Raw genomic sequence first — 20582 nt, 5'->3', positions numbered from 1 at the left:
TATATTTTTATTTTTGGAATGGCAAATATATTTTCTGAATTTTTTTCTAATTAAAAAAGAATTTCAAGTGGTGAATTTATGAAAAACACAGGGAATTATGTGAATTCATTGTCATTTATTGCAACATTTTCTAATCAATACATTAATCTACTCTATGTAAGCAATACAGAAGTAAAAAAAAAATAAAACTGAACAATTGCTCATGAAATCACAAAACCGGATACAAAATCCTCTTTGCAACCACTTTTTCATTTTACTCAATAACTCATTCGAAGATCATAATTTTCGAAGGCACAATCGATCCTCGACCCTTACGTTTTGAGCGTTTTCACCACGAAAACTGCTAGCTGAGGGTGAAAAAGAAATAAAAGTGGTCAATTTCCATCGATAAATAATGGCAGTGACCCATGGAACAGAGAAAATAATAAAGAGTCAAAAATTCAGAATAGAGGGGACAGAGTCGTAATCATCCGACTCATCATCGAAAACTATATCGTCATCGTGGCAATAGTGAGCTACCTGAGAACATCGGAGCACGAAATACCCATTCACATGGAATAATTACATCGCACAGAGTTCAATCGTAAAGGGGACCGAGTGCCTTCGTCACAGAAAAAAAAATCATAGGAAAAAAAAAACCATTACTTAATGCAACTGGATATCTTAAACTGAACAATTATTTTATCAGTTAACTTGGAGCTTATCGTTACCGTTATCTCTAACTTTTTTTTTCTCTCACGTGCGTTCTCTCTCGTACTGAAATTCCCACATAAAATTTACTCATTCTGGAGCAGTGGAACAGATATTTCAGCAAACAGGTAAAAGGGTAACAAGAGAATAACTCCGAATGAAGGGATACACCAAAATTTGTGGAGGAACTTTTTTGTAGCTCTAATTGCACTCGGTAAAAGAGGTCCTGACAAAAATTTCGATATTTCCCTTCGATTCCTGTGAACTTGTCAACTTTTACCTTTTTGCTATGGATTTTTAGGGCTTCCTGCAATTCCTCTAACTTTTCTTTATTGTTTAATAAGGCCACTTGACTTTAATCGTGAATTTTCCATTCTCTACTGCTAACAACGACGAAATGCCACCGACTGGCCGACAAAATGTCCACACCACATTCTAGCTCATTTTGAAATGTTTCCGATGCATTCATACAATTAAAAAAGCCTAGCCTAAACTACATTAAACGATAATGTACCTCTATAATAATCACAAAAATGAGACTAAGGCCCGGATACCGAAAATTAATATTGGCCGTGAGTGTTTTATCATCGTGGTCCCAAATCCCGAGGGATCACAGAGATAAATCATTAATTTTCCCTCATTCTTACACTTCAATTAAATTTAAATTCGAATAATCCATGAATCTTTCTACTCCCATTAAATTTTCGACATCATTCCAAAAATGAAAAAGTATTTTTCACTCTGTGATAAAATTTATCGTTCGTCCACAATTATCAAAATGAATTTGATTATTCCGATGGGACCACTGGATTGAATGAGTCAGCCTTGCTTGATTCCCTCAATCTTAACATTTTTCTCCCGTTTTTCTCTCTTTTTTCTCCCGATGATTTCTAGTATTAAGCATCGTAAACCTCGCTGTTCATTCCTCTAATGGATATGTAATTTACTTTTGTTCGTATCACACTGTTTCCCTTAAGGTTCAAGAGTTAACATAACGGTAATGGGGGATGTACGTTTTGGAATAAAAAAAAAATTAAAAAAAAGGGATGAAGGAGGAAAGGGGGTGGAGAGGGAGAAAAGGGAAAGGAGATCGACTCTGTAATCATTTGATATTCTGCAATTGCGGATGAATAAGAAACAAAAACTATGAGACACTCTCTGATAATGGAATGCCAGCGTAGCCGTTTTGTGTAAAGAAACGCTAAAAGGCTTATCGTGTAGAGGGTATGACTTAAGTACAACCACAAATTAAAACTTGGTCATTATTATGGCATTTCTGACAGCTCAACCAAAATGCATTTCAACAAATTCATGATCACTCGATGTGATATGGTCTCCTTCGTCCAATCATTTTTTTCTCTTTCAGTACGGATGAGCAGTTTTTTAATTTTTTTTTTTATTTTCGACCTGTTGGAGCTGTCTTATTCAAACTATCGTGAGGCTCTTGTATTTTTTATGGTCAATTTCCCTGTCATTGACGTTTCCTCTGGCGCTGGACTATTTTCCATTGATTCGCCATCCTGGAGATCCGTTTGGGCGCTCTGATACCCTCGACATTCCTTCGTTTGTCGAATCTGCAACGGATAAGGAAGTTGTCAATTAGGAAATCAATCGAGTGAAAAAATTTAAGAGGAAATTGAAAATGAAATTGTGAAAAGTATCGTCTTTGTGATTTTAATGCTGGGAATGGTGGGATCATCTTCATGGGAACATGAAAAAGTTGAGAAGGCTTGAGACAAAAAAATGATTTCAATGGGGCAGATGCATACGGGGGCCATTGGCATTCTGTAATCGACTGAGCGTTGACTATCATCATTACCCCTTCCTCCATACGTGAAAGATACCATCAAACTGTCAGTAATAACAGTGACTCCTGTGATCCAAGTCCCCAACGATAAATTCACTCCCTGTGCGTGTGTTCAATTCCACTCGGAATCTCCCACCGAGGAGATTTCCAGGGACTGCATGATACACTTGTATCAGGTTTTCAAGTACAGAGGGTGAGTTTATTAAATTACGGGAAATTATTGGCTGAGGTGACCGGACCAATCGTCTTAGCATAATTTAATGAGCTAGAACGATAATCTCCAGCCTCTTCCGCTGATCCTACAGAGATTGGCTCATTATTCGACTGATCCCATCGTTTCCACTCTAAAAAATCATTACTACTGATTAGCTTGAATAAAAAAATCTACTTTTCAAAAGAATGAATAGAAAAATTGAACCCCACGAAATTCCTTACACGGAAAATAACGTGACATTAAATTTTCGCATAATTCATCATAAATTCCATTAATTTCTGTGAACCTTCCAGATGAATGAGAAATTCAATGGAGATTTTCTCCCATTTTCACGCCCATTCATAGTCGACGTTTTGGTGATGGTTTTTTTTTTATTTGTCATTTTTCCCCGTACGAAGTGGACATATGACACATGAAATTATCCACGCAGATACACACGTAATCCCTGTAATAGTGCCATTTTGTTGGTTTACGATGTTCACTTTTTCGCCTGAAGTTTCTTGTGATTGTATATGGCACATTGACAGACAAGTTGCGTGATTCAGGGTGTAATTGAGTATTTCTCTACGTACTTCCGCCCTACGAGGCATAGACGAAGAGCACGAGATTGAAAGACTTGTACACTATTATCATCTTCCGTTTGGTACAGCCTCTTTTGCCACGCACATTACGTATCCCACGTGGAATACACCGTCCATCATGCTCGTCTGAGTAGCACCCAGAGCATTTGCCTTCATGCCAATACCACATTTTATTTAACTGTAGAAATGTCCACGCAGATGCCAGACGTTTTTTCAATAAAAAATACTCATCCCATATTATATGAAAAATGGAAAATTTTAATGATTCATCATTATTTTACACTGGCATGGACGATAAGAGTTTTTGCTCTGGTTTAAAATAAATGGAAAGATGGCGAAATCGAAATTGGAATTCCTTGCAGTTGTGAAGAGCAGAAGAACAGACGTAAACACGGTTTTGCTCTACTGGAGAGAACAAAAATCAATCAGGAAGTTCTTTCCCAATAACACACATTTGGTATGCAAACCGCACCGAGTATTATCGAGGGAACACCTGCTCCACAGATGTTCTCGTGATTTTTATTCTTTGAAAATATCTGCTAACTCTGTACTTCATAGTCATGAAGTTTCGCACAATTTCACCCTGGACACGCGTATTCGCGTACGAGGCACGCGTCCCCCACCCACCTACAGGGTGAACACTCCATTTATTCAGCCATCTTCAAGTCCCCCATCTCTCTCACTAATTTCGCCCAAAGGACCTTCTCTCCATTCACCCATACACATTTTAATGTTTTTTTAAATTCCAAAGAAAAATATCGACAGGATGGTCTCCGCGAGGGACACGTGTACACGTCGCACACCGGTGCTCACCTTTCTCCGAAACAATAACCCTTCGGCATTTTTTTTTTTCTGTCGCCCCTTCATGATTCCTCTCACAATACTGCACCGCATGAGTGCAGACTTATTATCATAGCCAGTGACGCAGCACCATTTTTTGGGAACGCGACAAAATATTTATCAATTTTTAGGTTCCAAAATTTAGCGCTTCCCAATGATTGCAAATTACGACGATTCGCGATTTACCATTTTCAAATGAAATAAGAGGAATAATATTGTCTGTTTTAAATACATGAATTGAGATTTAGAAACGGAATTAGTGTGAAGGCGCACGCCATTTTCACGGCTGAATCGACGAGGGGGATTCTACACTGGATTAAGGGTGTGCCATGTACCCATTGAACATTGAAACTACGAAGGCGAGTGGATGTTAAAAAAGTGACGGCGTGGGTGTGATTCGTTATATAGGAATCTCTCGTCAGTTCTACGCCACTGGGTTTGTATACAACAAACGAATAGACCACGAGAAACCGCACGAGGAAATGAATAAAGCCGACCCACGCCTGCGGGTACCCTCATATTCATATTCATATTCATATTCATATTCATATTCATATTCATATTCATATTCATATTCATATTCATATTCATATTCCACATGTGATTCTAAGGGCACCGCCACTACAACATCCATCCGAACAATAGTCTCTCCAAGTCCGAAAGTCAAGACTTGAAAATTTTATTACAATTATGGAAATATTAATTATCGGTTTGAAAAATCGTTGACAATTCAGTAATGGTCAATCACTGGAGGAGAATTTTATTTGTAAATCGGTATTGTGTTTTGCAAAATGAAAGGTACATTCGCATTATCTTCGATCCCAGCGATACCGATACCTTCTAATGAAAAAATCGAGTAATCGGAAGAGAAACAGTTCAGCTGATATCCATTTGTGTTTAGTAATCAAAGGGAACATTGCTTGTTCCTCGGGTTAACGGTGTGGGACACCCACCTCCGAGGAGAGGATGTCACGTGTTTCACACGATCGACTCTACCCCGTATTTCAGAACAACAAGTGGATAATTGCATTTTTTTTATAAAAATAATAGCACCAATTGTGGATAAATTAGCGACTAACTTCTCAATGGATTGTCTTTTTTGGAAAGACCGTAAATTGCTGGTTACATGGGCAAATACATATGGATGTTTACATATTATATATATATTATATTAACACATAATTTTTCTCTGCAATTCCTTTGAATTTGAAATTCCTAGTCGAGGTTATTTTCTTTGTAAGAGTGCAGCGAAAGGAGACAGAGAGGTGTAAAAAACACAAAAGAAAGATAATACAAGCCGTCGGGACGGCGCGTCGTTGAATCGTCGTTGTATCGTCGGTGGATTGCAATCGCAAAGGAGAAAGACGGGGAACTATACGAGGAGGAATCTCGAGGGGGAATATGTGCGTGTATTAACGTAAGAATGAAACGTACGAGCACTCACTCAACAATGGGTTCATTACCGAAACTTCGGCGGTAGGAAAAGGAGAGGATGGAATAAAAATATATAAGAAAAAAAAACCGCGGATTTAGGATGGCCCCGAGTCCAAGGGCAACAACCTTCCGCTGGTCCCGGGTAATGCCCCCCATGCACTACATTTCAGCTGTTAACTCCGCGTGTATTATATTGCCAAACACTCAAATATATTACCAATTTCTCCAGATTCATCTGTGATCATGCAAATTTTTAATTATAGAATTAAAATTCTATTTTTATTGACAATGCTTACAAAAACCTGAAATTTTCAAACTCATCTTGAAAATCGAATATGAAATAATTAAATTTTGTAAATTTTTTTCAGTGAAACTTTGTAAAATAAAAAATGATATAAAATAAAACAATTATTTCTCCCTCATTTAAATTTAAGAAGTACAGCCTAAGTCCTGGGATTTTTAAACGAATTAATAATCGAGATGAGACAGCTTGGGTTCAACCCATTGATTGCATTAGATGGAGAAAAATAAATAGACGGATACCCCGGGGCGGCATGACACATTAGAATAAAACCGAGAATTTTCGAAGTTCCTGGGAGTGACATGGGTCAACGCCCCTGGAGAGAGGGCCACGGAATTTCAGTTTCGTTTGAAAGACGTGGATTCATCTTTTCCGGTCGTCATTCCACCGCTCGGTTGTGGGTTCGACTTCATCAACCTGATAGGATCACCTCGGAAAATAAATTTATAAGGAAATTTCAACGTAAAAGGAGGATAATGAGGCGACTAACAAGCTCATAGAATAAAAACGTGGCAATAACTCCAATTGTAGAATTTTCTCATCAAAGGAGCGGTTTTTTGGTGTGAAAAGCACTGGGATTTCCGTTTTACTCGTCATTTCCCGTGTCCCCGAATTTTACCATCCATCTCTCGTACACCCAGTATACACAGCAATTCAAATTTATTCATCTGCCATTAGCATAAATATATTAGATTATTAACAATCACTCGGTGAATGTTTGAATAATTAAGAAAACAGTGATTCTTTAATTGAGAACGCTGTTACATTTATCGATTGAAATCTTTCCGGGCAGCAATTATTACAACTACAGTTGTATGCTTAAAAAATATTAATTTCGTTGTTATCTGAACGGTGTTGAATTTGAATTTTAAACGTATCACGAATTTATTGAAAAAAAAAACATTGTGGTAATTAATTGGGAAATGGAAAAAGAGGTGTATTAAATTGGCGAATAATCTCGGGGGGGGGGGGGGGGGCAAACGGTAGAAAAGGCGTATATCGGATGGGATTGTGCAATGGTTGAGGGTCATTGGACGCGTCGATCGATCCTTCCGCCAAAGCCACGGTACCTCGTAGTCCCTTCTTGGTTTTGCCGGATAAACGTCGGCTAATGAGTACAGGAAAACCTTGTATTGGTGCACGCTGTGACGCTGTGTTAGGATGATCCCAACCATTCTTTGGTGCCTCTTTTATTTAACTCGTTGGCATTCAATACATGCTGATACACAGCCACACAATTTGCTGGATATATCCGTATATAGACGATGGTTTATGGTACATATTTATACCGAGTTGCACACCAGACATCGAGACATCAACATGTGCCCATGATGCTGTACGTTAAAAATTGAGAAACGGTTATGCGGTACCTTCCTAGTGAGGTGAGAATGGTAATGCCCTCGGACAGTGCAGCATGTCTCAATTTCTCGTGTATGTGATCTAGGTCGAACTATATTGCAACAATGCGCTTTGTGTGCCTTCTAGGATTTCTCTGAGCCACTGACAATGGCGACACAATGCACTACTACCCTGTGACATATTAGACATCACTGCTCTCCGATGTTGAATTCTTCTTTGTTCCTCACCGCCCACACACACTCCGGACTAATATATATTTCAGACGAGAATTGATGCTCTTCACCCAGACTTATCATTTTACAATATTTCTGGAAGGCACATCCCCAGGGCAGTGAATGTTCCATCTCTGCTCAGTGTAAATGAGGAATTCAATAATTTCTCATCTTGACACTTATCCATGTCACGAGTCGAAATTTTGTGAATTTAAATTTGCAAATGTCTCACGAAAAAATGGGAGAGGATGGGAGGGATGAAATTCGACAGTGGTGATTCCTGAAATTTCTCCTGAGAAAATCACATTCCCAATGAATTGCCTGGAATACCTAGCAAGACAATAGACGATCCACCAGAGGTTGCACACTTCACCTCATCCACATCTCCACCGAAGGTCGGGATACGTTCATCAAGCCGTAATTACCTGCAATTCGCAGCGACGTGAGACCTGCCTTCCTCCGAAGATAATGCCTCCCGAAGGCATCATGTTTTCATTGCTTTTGATACACATTACATGCCCGGGACTCGTGAGATGATGATATCATCAATCGAAGGAACACCGTAAAAGAAAATATTGAAAAAAAATATACATCCCGATTAATAATACATTGTGAATCAATGGAAAATGGAGATACATCGGACCCAGCGAACTTTCCCCCAACGAGAAAGTTGCACCGTCGACTAATTCATTATAAATCCCACGGGGCAGAACCAGATTAAGAATCATCCGGAAGCAATTTTCAAGGGAGGGGTATAATCGAACTATCGATAATTTCTAATTCTCACGATGACGGGGCGGAGTTGGATGCACAAGTCAGGTACTTATGAATCTTTATACATTGCCCCTTCCTTCAATGAATGTAACGAGTCTAGCGCAATGTACGACCTGGAGAGCGGCTTCTCTCCACCGCAAAACTATTTCACGAATCGCCACTCAATTCAGCAATTCGTGCGATTAAGTAATGTATAAATACCCTCCCCCACTTGAGTGGCTGTCTGGCCTTCCGGGTGAGTCGTAATCCTAGACAACAATAAATTCGATTGAGCGAGGGGTGCACTATTCTAACTGTTAAAGGTCGGATTAAACGTCGGTGTAATCTGGGTTTTGCTACCTTCGTCTCTGAGCCGCTTCCTCGACCTGATCTCGCTTTCGTTGGGTGTGCACGACTTTCACGTTTTCAAGTCTCAAATACGGAAGGTGGAGGGAAATGTCTAGTTTGAACTGTTATCACATGTGTGAGAACATGGAAGATGCATGTCTCTCTGAATGCCTCAAAAATTAATTTGATTTTTAATAAAAATACTTTATGATAGATCGAATTCAATGAGACTGTGTCGATAATAAGTATCTGATGTTGATGGAGTGAAATTTGATGGGCGGGGGCTCAATAGTCTCTCATCAGGTAAAAATTAACATGAAAAATGCATTCATAGAATCAAGTTGCATGGTCAAGGCGCAGAATTCTTCATACTCCCACGTAATGTCGAGGGAAACCAGTGAGAAGAGCTATCGATATATTGGTTATGCCCGAGGCAATGTACAAGGCGTGGAGCAAAACCTCTACCGCATTTTCTCCGTTCCGTACCATTTTTTTTTTATTCTGCAAATCAATTGGAAGGATTAATGCCCATACAGTCGTATTTCCGTGAATTCCGGGGTATGTACTGTGGAGTCAATCCTTAATACATAGAGCTGATACTGAATCTTAGATTTCTAAAGGCGATGATCGCAGAATCGATCGATATATCGATGAGTGCAGCGGGCATTAGCTGCATCTGCCTACCGCGGTCTCGCTATAGGCGGATTCTGCAGCTGCGGATGCACAGCAATTTTTTTTTTTCATCATTCTATAATAATGTGTGAGATTCTTTGGATTTAATGGATAATTCAAATTTCTCCACTAATTTATTTATTTAGGTTGTATTGTGTTATGAATTTATTTTCAAATTGGTGTTGGAAAAATATTGAGGTTTTTTTTTTTGAGTAGGTAATCAGTAATGATTTTTTTTTTACTGTTTGGAGGAATGAGAAATTGAAGTTTAGCAGGAAGGACTAACAAGCAGCTGTCGGTTTCACCGAGGCTCATACGACAATACCCAATGGCTTCTGGATAGTTTAGCGTTACAATGATGATTGGAGAAACGCGCGTAACGATTTCTTATGGGAAATGAAACATGCAATTACCATGCCGTGATTTCCATTCGATGAATGCAAGAAAGACGGCCGTTGAGTGGGCATTTCTATGGCTCACGCTCGCTTGAAGTAAGGAGTTGTCTTATACTCGGGTTTCAGCCCTTTTTGCCACGTTTACGTTGTCAACTACTTTTTTCACTCCTCGCTTCTCATCGCTTGGGCATTTATAGAGTTTGAATTAATGGGGGTTATTTACATGTTTTAATTATTTGCCGAGTTTTGTCGGCCTGTTTATGTGGTAATCCTCGGAAATTTTGTTCACTGCGAAAAAGATTTCTTATTCATGGAAAAAATAATCCTTAATTGCAGGGATTCTCGGTGCTAACTAGATTCTTCATTCAGAGAGAAAACATAAATTACAGGGAATATTAACTCAAATATAGAATATTCTCTGGAAATGTTATTTCTCGAATTTGTTTGAAATAAAAAAAAATAGCAAACAGTGGAAGTAATTATTGGTTATTCAGCCAGAGGCCGACATCTTCATACGACAATTCGACGAATAATATTCCTTGATGATGCATTGGACCTGTGCAATTATTTAATGACAGTAATACGAGTGAACCAATCTCTGGAGCACTTGTATCCGCGAGTTACTTAAGCACCCGTGATACCGTTATGGGGTAAAACGTATTACGGAGATGTACGCCCTTGGCGTTTGCCATTGGACTATCGAGGGATCTCGTTGGGCGGATGTCCTCATGCATTCTCTCGATATCATATTCTTCAAAATCTCTTGACCGAAAAAAATAGGGGATGCTGATTTTGAGGGTGACGATGGTTCCATTGGAAACTGAAAAAAAGTAAGCGATCATCTATAATAAATAATGGATATGCTCGCATTGACTGGAGCCACGACACGACCATAAAGATTTCCAGCGACCACCCACCAACCGCACTTCTGAGAATGATTCGACGCGTTTGAAGGAACGCGTTATCGTTGCATACATTATTGTCTCCGCATTGTGTGAGACAATCGCACATACGTTTCCTCAACGTTATGGTAGATAATAAATTTTATTTCCACAAACGCAAGAGGGTTGTAAAATCAGTGGACAAAGTCTCATGGAATTGAGAATTTTATATAACATTATATAAAATATAAATGACATGCGATGGAAGGAAGATTGACCGAGGGCTTTCATTATCGTCTATATAATGTCGATGAGAGGATCTTGGGATCAGGTTGTTCACCTATCCACTGAGAACACGGAACATTGAAACTATCGAGGAGATGTTGGCTACTGCGATGAATTCCCCCGGCAAAATGGACACGTGATTCCAGAAGAAGCCCAAAGCGGATGTTAAGTAGCACCGGTGCCGTTTTAATCAGCTAATTCCTCAGGCGTGGTCCATCAATCTGCTCTTGGTTGAGTAACTCGAGAAAAGTCATCGGTCCAGGACAATATTTGTCACATTATTTATTATTATTTTCAATTGACTTGCCGACGAGTTGTAAGTGGAGAGAGGAGAGAGTGGTCCGCGGATTTTTCCATGAAAATTAAAGCTCTGATTATGAGAGCCGAGTGCGAGTGGTAACAGTTAGCAGTAAATAAATTTACCATGAAATATTTCTTCCCCACGACATCCCCGGATTCGTTTCCACCAAGTTAACATCTCGACTAATGCAGTTTCTATGGATCGCACACACCCACGCCCCGAAGCCACACGTGTATAATCCCATTCTACACAGATAGATATCGATACAGAGAAGGGCCCAAGTACCCACATCTCGGTACAACTCGGCAAGCGGCTTGTAAATTATAATTGCCCGGACATATACACGCAGCATAAAACATGAGAAATGATTACCCAAACGGCGGTCCCGATGAGTAAATGAAATAGCAATTGAGCTCAACGAATTTGTCCGGGTGTACAGATGTAAAAATATTTATTCCCTTTAGAGTACAAATTCTGTATCTCTAGTTGGCAAATTCTTATCCAACATCGACTATTTTTATTTAATTTCATTTCACGAGCAAACTGTTTTTTTTTTCTGTACATGAGATATCGATTGAGCGTATGATCCGTGCATTTGTGCGTGGGCGGATACCAGTAGCTGAGCTTTAGCTGAGGCTGATCGGCCTGTTGGAGCGTAACGTGTAACCACTACCACTTCATTACAACTTCTGCATAGTACCCAACCCTAGGTACACCATAACGTGCTATTTCTATCGCTTCACGGTATTCGTTATGTTTATGACAGTTAGTTCGCTAATTTCATTGTAATTACTGTTGCCTCAGACGAAAATAGATTTGAAAAATGGAGGCATTGAGGAAGTGATACGATGAATATTAAAGTGCTCTCGCGATGACTCCTACAGCGACAGCGACACCGACACCATTGTCCCACAGTAAAAATCCAAAAGACAGAATAAACAAGAGAAAAATAATAAAAATTTTCGCGTGTTGGCGGATAGACACATCCCTCTGAATCCAATTTTTTCCCTCTCTACCCCTCGATACTTTTGCCAGCTTTCACGTGCCCTCGTGATTAAATGGGTGAAAAGAATCGTCAAGCAGTGAGTCAGTAGAGTCATCCGTAGGCGGACAATAGGCGATAAGTGCCTACAGAATGACTCGTGAAATCCAAGAGTCTCTTCTCCCTCGCTCGAACGAGGGACAAACGCTTTGCAGGAGCCCCGTAATACTGAAAATATGCGAGATAGAGCGAGGAAGGAAAGCGATTAATTACGTGGGGAATTGTTGCGACATGTACCATTGGCTAAGGTAGATTACCCCACAACTATCACTTAACTGTTGGCAGTTGGGGGCTCAGCATGACTGACAGTTATCAACACTCATACTGAGAGCACCCTCATAAAAAAAAATATATATATTTTTCCCTGGTAGGAAAACCCCAGCCAGTGTCATCTCTCCTCTCTCAAGTTTCCTGGACAAATCCTTAAGTCAATGATAGTTTTCATCTCTAGATCATTCGATTCGAATTGATCGTGGTATGTTGATTTCAGTTCGATTATCTCGTAAAAATCGATAGTGTGTAATGAGGAAAATTCCGGGGAATGTATTCATTGATTTGTAATTAAAGTTAAATCTCGATAATTCTCGCGTAAAAGGATGCTCTGCTGCTGTTGGAAAGAGAATGAAAAAAAAAAAAGGGAAAAATGAATCTCGGAATAAGTTAAGACGCTGGGAGATTGGCAGTGGCACCACTCGGCGATAAAATGACGAGATATGCACGAAATAGACACATAGCGGAGGAACAAATCAGAGTAACCGGTTGCAATGAGGAAGTAACTACTATAAAGTCTTTATAACACCCTGTAAACCGAATAAGCACATAACTTTATTTTAATCATCTGGGGTATATGTCGAAGGTGACAATGGAAAAATGAGCGATAAGAATCGCAATTAAAGGATAGATAGGGGCGACAACGTTGTAAGTGGATAATAAATTGTTGCTAGATGAAAAATGAACTCACGAGTTAGAGGTAGAGCGTGCCAACGCGTCGTGGAGCAATAACTGTCACTGCCAATCTTGGTCCACACTTGGTTGGTGCTAGTGGTGATGCTGTCACTGGTGGTGGAGTTTCGGGTCTTGCTCCATTGGCACCCCGCAGATCCCAAACGAGATTGGTCAGGGATCGAGGTCTACTCAGTCGTCGCGATCTGTGAATAGCCAATTTTTTTTTTTTTTTTTTCATCAAGTGGATTATAGGCTACATGGAAGTATTTTCACGTGAAATTTCAAATGAAATCATTGAGGAGTACCTTTTCTCCGGCAGTTTAGCGCCTGCCCCGGAATCACCGGAGGTTCTTCCACCAGAATGACTTGAATCGAGTGTACCATCGAGTTCCATGGCCTGTTGAAGATTGGTGAGACTCTTGTAGCGTATATTGAAGAGAGGTGATCCTCCTTTGAAGCCCGGCGGTGTTTCCTTGAGTGGTGATGCACTCTTTTGCCGTATGAGTGGACGGCCTCGCTGTGTTCCACTGTTCTTAACATAGAGTTTAGCCAGTGGTGGTTTCTCGACTTTAGGCATTGGTGTTTCCTTGACAGCCCGTCGAGTTCTCTTCTCCGCCTGCAATTTCTTGGTTGGTATGGTCTCGATGGGCGGTGGTTCTGGCCGATCATCAAGCATCGGTGCAATCGTAACAGTGACAGGAGTGAGTGGTGGACTTGTATTCTGGTTAGTATTATTGTTTGGACTCTCGTATGGTGATCTGACACTCTTGGGCAGTGGTGCAAAGCCCCGAACATAATCATAAATCTGATCAATCTCATCGTAATCCTCAGTGTATGAAGGTGGCACTCGATTCTCATCCCGATAACTGTGGCTACTGTGATGATTGTGATGATAATGATTATGATAATAATGACGATGATGATTTGCACTGTCTGAACTAGCGGATCTCCTGAGAAAGCCGGCGCTCCTTGTTTGTCTATTTTGCTTGCTCTCACCGAGTCTACCGTCGAGTACGTGCGCCCTATCGGCAACGTCAGCGACCAGTCTTGAGGCTCTATCAACCAATCTCGTAAATTCCGTCATCGACCTCAATGCATCCTCGTTTCTCGCTTTGACAAGCTTGAGTGGTGCTGCAAGGGGCAATGCTATCGCAGCCCCTTCCCTCTGCAGTGGTAGAGCGAACACGTGCTCCTCCTCAAACGTCGAGAGTAGCCTCAACTCGGGTAGAAATTGTGAGGATGACTTGAGACCTCGAGGTGGCTGACCATGGACTAACCGTACTGTCAGTGGCAGCCGTTTACAGAGCAATGCACGAGCCGTATGCACACCGCTTATGTTGTCCTCTCTAGCTAGGGCACTGAATCGACCACGTTGATCCATACTCAGGAGAATATTGTCACCACGACTGTCAACACAACGTAAAAATCTACCGCGACTTGCAAGACTCACCTCACCAGCTGCCACTATAGTCTCACCAGCTGTTAGTGTTCTACTCCCTTCGGCCACAACATTACCAGAATCCTCAACCTTGCAGGCTATACCCCGAATTGTTTCTCTCACTAGTGCACCTTCCTCTGGACATCTTCGTGACAGCTCGTTGACTGATTCTATTCCACGAACAGCTCTACCCTCTTCACTCAGAATTTCAAAGTATCCTGAGTAAGAGTCTGGTATTGCGAGTCTCGGTCCGATTCCAACGACTCGTCTACCTTCCTTTATTTTCACCGCTTGGGCGACAATCTTCCGTCTTCTTCCAGCTGATACCAGGAGAGCTGTACTCTGGAGACTCGGTGCTGGTAGTGTTGGCACACCAAAGCCACCATACTGGCCTTTTGTTATTTTTATAACCGCTGGTAAACGATATTTTGTGACAAATTCACGGAGATATGTCGATTCGTCCGCCCATCGCGCCGCAGCAACTACTATTTGACCATCGGTTGCTGCCATCCCAACATGCGTGATCACCTCAGTTTTTCATCAAAAAAATCTCCGCACTCTTCTCGTCTTGCTGCTCTGAGCGTCGCGGATAGCGAGTCCCCATCTGCAAAAACAATTACACATTTTCATTGGTTTAGTTACATTTCATTGATGATTTCAACAGAGTTATCAATACAGCAGCATGAGCGAATACTGGTGGAGTTCGGGGTAGCAATTAGGGACCGGTTTCGATGATTTTTATTAAAATAAAGCCCGGCCTAACTAGTCCCCTCACGTAGTGTTGTGCCCCGCTCTCTATAAAGACCATTCAACCACGACTCTCATGTTGGCTTGCGGCAGTGCGTGTTAAAGTTTGTTCAAGTTGGAACTCTGCGAAATTTAATTGCCTTGAGGGTCAATACCGTCCATGTTCACCAACTAGTTTTCCATTGGATTCCCTTTTCGCACCGAGGTGCTCACTCTCATACGAACACGTGAACCTGATTTTCCAGGAGAGACTCGCTGTCGCCAAGCAAAAACTTTCGGTGACTTATAAGGGACTTGAAAAATGTGTGGGTGGTTGGAGTTAGAATTAAGTTAGGAGGAAGACTAAAGTTGAAAGGTAGCTCTAGTAGCTTCTCAAGATGGCCGGGGGACACTTGCAGATAAGAAGTATGTGACCACTGACCCTTGGGCGTCGTGACAGGCGCACCTCTAGGAAGTCATTCGACACTCTAATGGTTTTTTTGGATTCCCTCGGTATTAGTCCCTTTTTTTTTCTCCTGGCCCTTGACTTGGATGAAGTCTTGTGAAAGTCTTGACTCGATTGTAGTGACATTTGAGAGTGCCTGATGTATTTGCAAAATAAATTTGTTCCCTCTTGCATACAGAATGGAATATTATGAGAATCATGATATCAACGGTCCCTGGAAAAGCACAGGCGAGAAAACAGATTCCCCTGAGGATTACGTTAGCAGTTTGTTGAGTGAAAGCCATTCTGACTGGCTGGCATAATTCGAGTGTACCAATAAATCACAAAGTATATAAAGAGAAAAAGAGATAAAGAAGAATTTCTTACGCCACCCTGGTGAGAGATCCGTCGTGAACGTGTAGGCAGACAACTCCACGATATCGTCGTCGATCATGAGATTTACGAGTGGCGATAAGACATACCACTCACAACGAACAGTGGCAGACTATTTCCAAGACTGCAATTCACTAAGCGATTTCCTCAAACCGACACCGAGAGTTTAATCAAACACACATTGATAAACGTCATTTCGGATGATTCACTGTTATTCGGTGATTCCTCTTGTGTATTCTTATCACGTCGGAGTAGGAAGCAAAATGTCGACGTGACGGATGTGTTCTCCCATCAAATGAACACCACACGCCGGTACGCACACAAATTATTATTAAATTGAATTATAATGACTGTGTTTACCAAGGCATATAATACCTCGGTGTACTGGATGGATTGCACCTCATGCTCGTCATATTCAATGAAAAATCCATTCATAAAGGGTTCTTTAGACTGGCTGAAGGAGAAATGAAGATTGATTTCATACAGAATGCTGGCAATGGAGGGGCAATTTAAAAAATCGACAAACAAGACGCAGTCGTGTACAACAACTTGCTGGAGATCGAGAAAGGAAGTACTTGGTGCAGAATTGAATTGTCAAAATGGCGGAAGCATAGCGTGCTATGCTGAGCAGTGGTGCAACGGTTATGCAGTCCTCGTACGAACGGAAAGTCATTCAAGGCCGAGCCAAGAAGGTACTCCACTCTTTTACTTTTATCATTACTTTCTTGTTCTTGCATGAATTTTTCCATTCCGTGAACTTGAGGAATTGAATGGGCTCCCTTTCGTGGGAATAAATACACCGGTGGAGCATTTTTATTCTTCTCCATATGTTATTTACGTCGCTAGCCAAGAATATGTAGACAATTGTCCATATTTTTCTCCTTCCTTTTTTCTGGGGACAACATTATCTTATCCTAATTTTTCATTGACAAATGGTTTAATTAATTGAAAATTCCAGACAATGCTTTCATGAGTTGAACTTGGAATATTTAATGCCTGACTTTAAAAAGTTGATACTCGATGCAGAATGAGATAATGTTGAGAAAATGGAATTTTTCTCTCATTGTAGTTGGTATGAAAGATTGAAACTATTGCGTGACTCGGGGAAGTAGTTCTCATGTGGTGGGTAAGATAATGATTAAGAACATATAGAAATGATTATTTGAAATGGGATGTACTCTGTGTTTATCTTCTTATTGCAAACCACCAGTGAAAGTTTCAATGCAAAATACAGATAGAGACAAATTACACTAAATTAATTCCCCAGATTGGATTTTAATCTACCATTGGATCTAATTTGATTGCCATTATCAATTGAACATTGCATGAATCTCCGCGTAGGAGCTTGCACAACGTACCGAGTGATGATAATAAAAGTAAATAATATCTGATGATTAAGAAAGAGAGAGGATACTCGTCTATTAATTGCACGTCGAATCGGTGACTCGTTAACACGGGTAAAAATTTGAAGGTATATGGTGAATGCTCGAGTTTGCTCATTAATTAGAAACTACGCGGCAATCACAGCAGGACGTCCGCGTAATATGCGTGTCCGCCTGTGCGTGGATTAGATGTACACTGAATATTCTACACGATATCGTGCAGAGGAAATGGCCATTGCTATTCCACCGCAAAATCATCGCTTTTATTCCGGTCTTATCGGAAATATTTCAACACCGACTAAAATGTACTATTCAAATTAAACTCACACTGAGAAAATAAATTAATATGTCCCAACAATATCATATTCCCCAAATGTTTGCAAAATTTTCACATTTTTCGCATTCGCATTAGGAAATTGGTGATTTATTTAAATGATTTACTCATGAGATGGTCAAGTCTGAAGGTTGATTTTTTTTTTCTGGAAATTCTTGCATGTGTAAATTTTCAGCCGAAATTTTTTCAAGTGGAGATCGATCAGTCGACTCAATTGGGCTCGACCGCAATCCAGGGCCTCATCCCGGGTTTCTCCGAAGATCCGCCTGGTCGACCTTAGAAGCTCCAAACAAGAATGGGACGAGTCACAGAAAAGATAGGAACAAAGAACAACACCAAAGGTCGTTCAGCAGCAAAAAATTCCCAGTCTCGGTTGGTTTTCCGAAGGTATCGGTGTAACTACCAGTGGGTTAGCAGTGATAGTCTTTTCTCATCATCATCCAACCGTCTCCCCTCAATTATTCATCATCAAATCCCGATGATCATGTGTCCTGATAAATGATTAGCTGAGACTGCGTGTCTCGATTCCAGGGATCGGCATTAATCATCACTTTTGTCGTATTTTTTTGGAATGCAGAGAAAAAAATTATTTTATGTCAATCCCCATTAGGAAATGGTAGAAATATCGCCATGATATCCTCGAACGATTTCTCATCTTTTGAAAGTCAATATCTTACAATGAAAATTTCACTTTATTTTCGCAAACGAGTTATGAAAATTACGGGAATCATTTCGGAAATCAATTACATTTAGAAATCATCAGGCGACAAAAAATGGTAATTACAGTTGCAGTTCAATTAGCGGTTATTCAAGCGTTTCCGAAAAATAATTCATTATCCATTCGCACTGGCCGAGGATTTCTCGTAATGAGTCAAAACAATTAATGAATTTACGAGAATTTGACTCGTGCAATTATGAAATATTTTCACAATCGAGGAAATAATAATTTCCTACGAAGTGACAAGATTTTTATTGTTTCCAGGTCTGATCTGGTGATTATGCAAGTGTTAAAGGATTTTTCTCCGTTTCATTTGGATCTCCTCTGGCGAGTATTTCGCCATTACCCACTCGAAACTAGGAAAGAATCCTCCAATTATTTATTGCGGTGAAAAAAACAGAGGTGTCATTTATTGTATTGCCCGCTTATTTCATTGAATATCCTGAAGCGAGAAAATTCAACACCAATTCACTTCCATCATATAAACACCAGCTGAAGCGAGCGTGAATACGTGATCTCTTTACCCTTAATTTGGAAACGCTGGTTATTTAATCGATCAATTTTCAACCATGTAATTCACCTCTTGAATATCGCAACTCGGGAGATCTAAATTGCAGTGGCATATTCTCGCAGTTTACAGTTTTCTGCATGAAGGATACTCTATTTAACCATTACCACTACACCATTACCCTCAAATATATATTAGAAATTTATCACATTCTTCAAAAACGTCAAGCAATTTCATCATTGCGATCTGGGCAAGTTGAAAATTTTTTATCAATTATTTTCCAAACAATTCCTAATAATCAGGATAATTCAGGAAAATTGACGGAGAAAAAAATGAAATGAAATAAAAATGTCCTTCGGGCATTGGTATCGAAAATAAGAGTCCGGATGTTAGCACTCGTTGTGGCGATGAAACTCCGTGAAATTCCATGATTATCCGTCCGAAGGATGAGTATATGCACCTAGTTTCACGACTAGCTGAAGGCAGTGGGCGCTGATGTAAAACAAGAAGCACAACTACGTAGAATCTAAATATAACTTTGCCAATAGTATAGGCGCCTATCCCTTGGCTGCACACATCCACAATGTTGAAGTTGCCCTTCTTCGAGTTCCTCTTCTCTTTTACATTCTTCTCGGGCCCTTCCACACACCCCATACGACGACCTGGCGATCTTCTTGCCGCATACCGAGCGATCTTCTAACTTAGGGATCCCCAAGTCTTTTTCCCCATTTTTATTTAGCCTTTTGCCTCTTTTTTTACTCCTCAATCTTCACTACCTCCATCATCATTCCCGAGGAGATCAGAGACTTCGGTCAAAGGTGGCGAGAGCCTCTGGCTCATGTCCCTGCAAATGGCATGTGCACATTTTCCCGGAATATCATCAGGAAATAGAAATGTTCGTCACGGAAATGTGCCGGAAGAACAGCAAACGATGTTAAGCACTATTATGTGTGCGGAAATTGATAATTTGTGGGTACATTAACCCTCGGTGATGCTGTACAAGCGTTTAAACTTGAATTTATATCTCATTACTTGTAATCTAGTGCGTGTACCGATGGATATTTTTCACGTGCGGTGGAATTTTTGATTATCAATGAGACACGAGAGGGAACAGGAATTAATCTGATATGCGATAACGGCTGGTTATGCTCGTTGTGCCACAGATTCCGGCTGATTTCATACCGCATCACTCGCCAATCATTTTCACCAATCATTATAAATTAATCAATGTTTATTTGTTCGCCCCGACGTTGCGTTTTTTTTTGGTTTTAAAAAATGTTCACGCAGGAGGTGAATGATTTAGAGTGGATTTTTATTCAAGTCCCCCGGGATTTGGAGATGATGGAGGATGGTCTAAGGAGCGGATTTTACGATGGAATCGATTATCCACGGGCTCCATACGTGAGCTAGGTAATATACGCGTGTCGGAGCTAACGCCAAGGTCTTACTTTTATGCAGTACTACACCTTCTTGGAGCGAGTGGGCTCTGGGACACTAGGGGATTTAGCTACGGGTCGGTTTGCTACATGAGCTACGTCTCTCGGGGCATCATAAAGTCTGTCCCCAGTATTTATGGAT

General features: G+C 40.5%; 1 protein-coding gene across 2 annotated transcripts in view; it reads right to left on the bottom strand.

The window, feature by feature from the left end:
* Nucleotides 1–723: 723 nt before the first annotated feature.
* sano (serrano) overlaps nt 724–20582 on the bottom strand; it is a 52245-nt gene continuing 32386 nt past the window's right edge. Inside the window, exons 1-4 of one of the 2 annotated variants that reach the window (XM_011306930.1) lie at nt 16057–16166; nt 13366–15102; nt 13077–13263; nt 724–2264 (exon numbers count right to left, since the gene is read on the bottom strand). In XM_011306930.1, coding sequence (XP_011305232.1) covers nt 13080–13263; nt 13366–15008 — 1827 coding nt within the window. In that variant the 5' untranslated portion in view covers nt 15009–15102; nt 16057–16166 and the 3' untranslated portion in view covers nt 724–2264; nt 13077–13079. Of the gene's footprint in view, nt 2265–13076; nt 13264–13365; nt 15103–16056; nt 16167–20582 lie in introns of those variants that run through there. The other variant, XM_011306929.1, reaches the window with a different exon arrangement.

The sequence above is a fragment of the Fopius arisanus genome, unplaced genomic scaffold, assembly GCF_000806365.1.
Source record: "Fopius arisanus strain USDA-PBARC FA_bdor unplaced genomic scaffold, ASM80636v1 scaffold00050, whole genome shotgun sequence".
NCBI lineage: Eukaryota > Metazoa > Arthropoda > Insecta > Hymenoptera > Braconidae > Fopius > Fopius arisanus.
The sequence above is the reverse complement of the archived record's forward strand: the minus strand, read 5'-3'. Positions and strand labels throughout refer to the sequence as shown.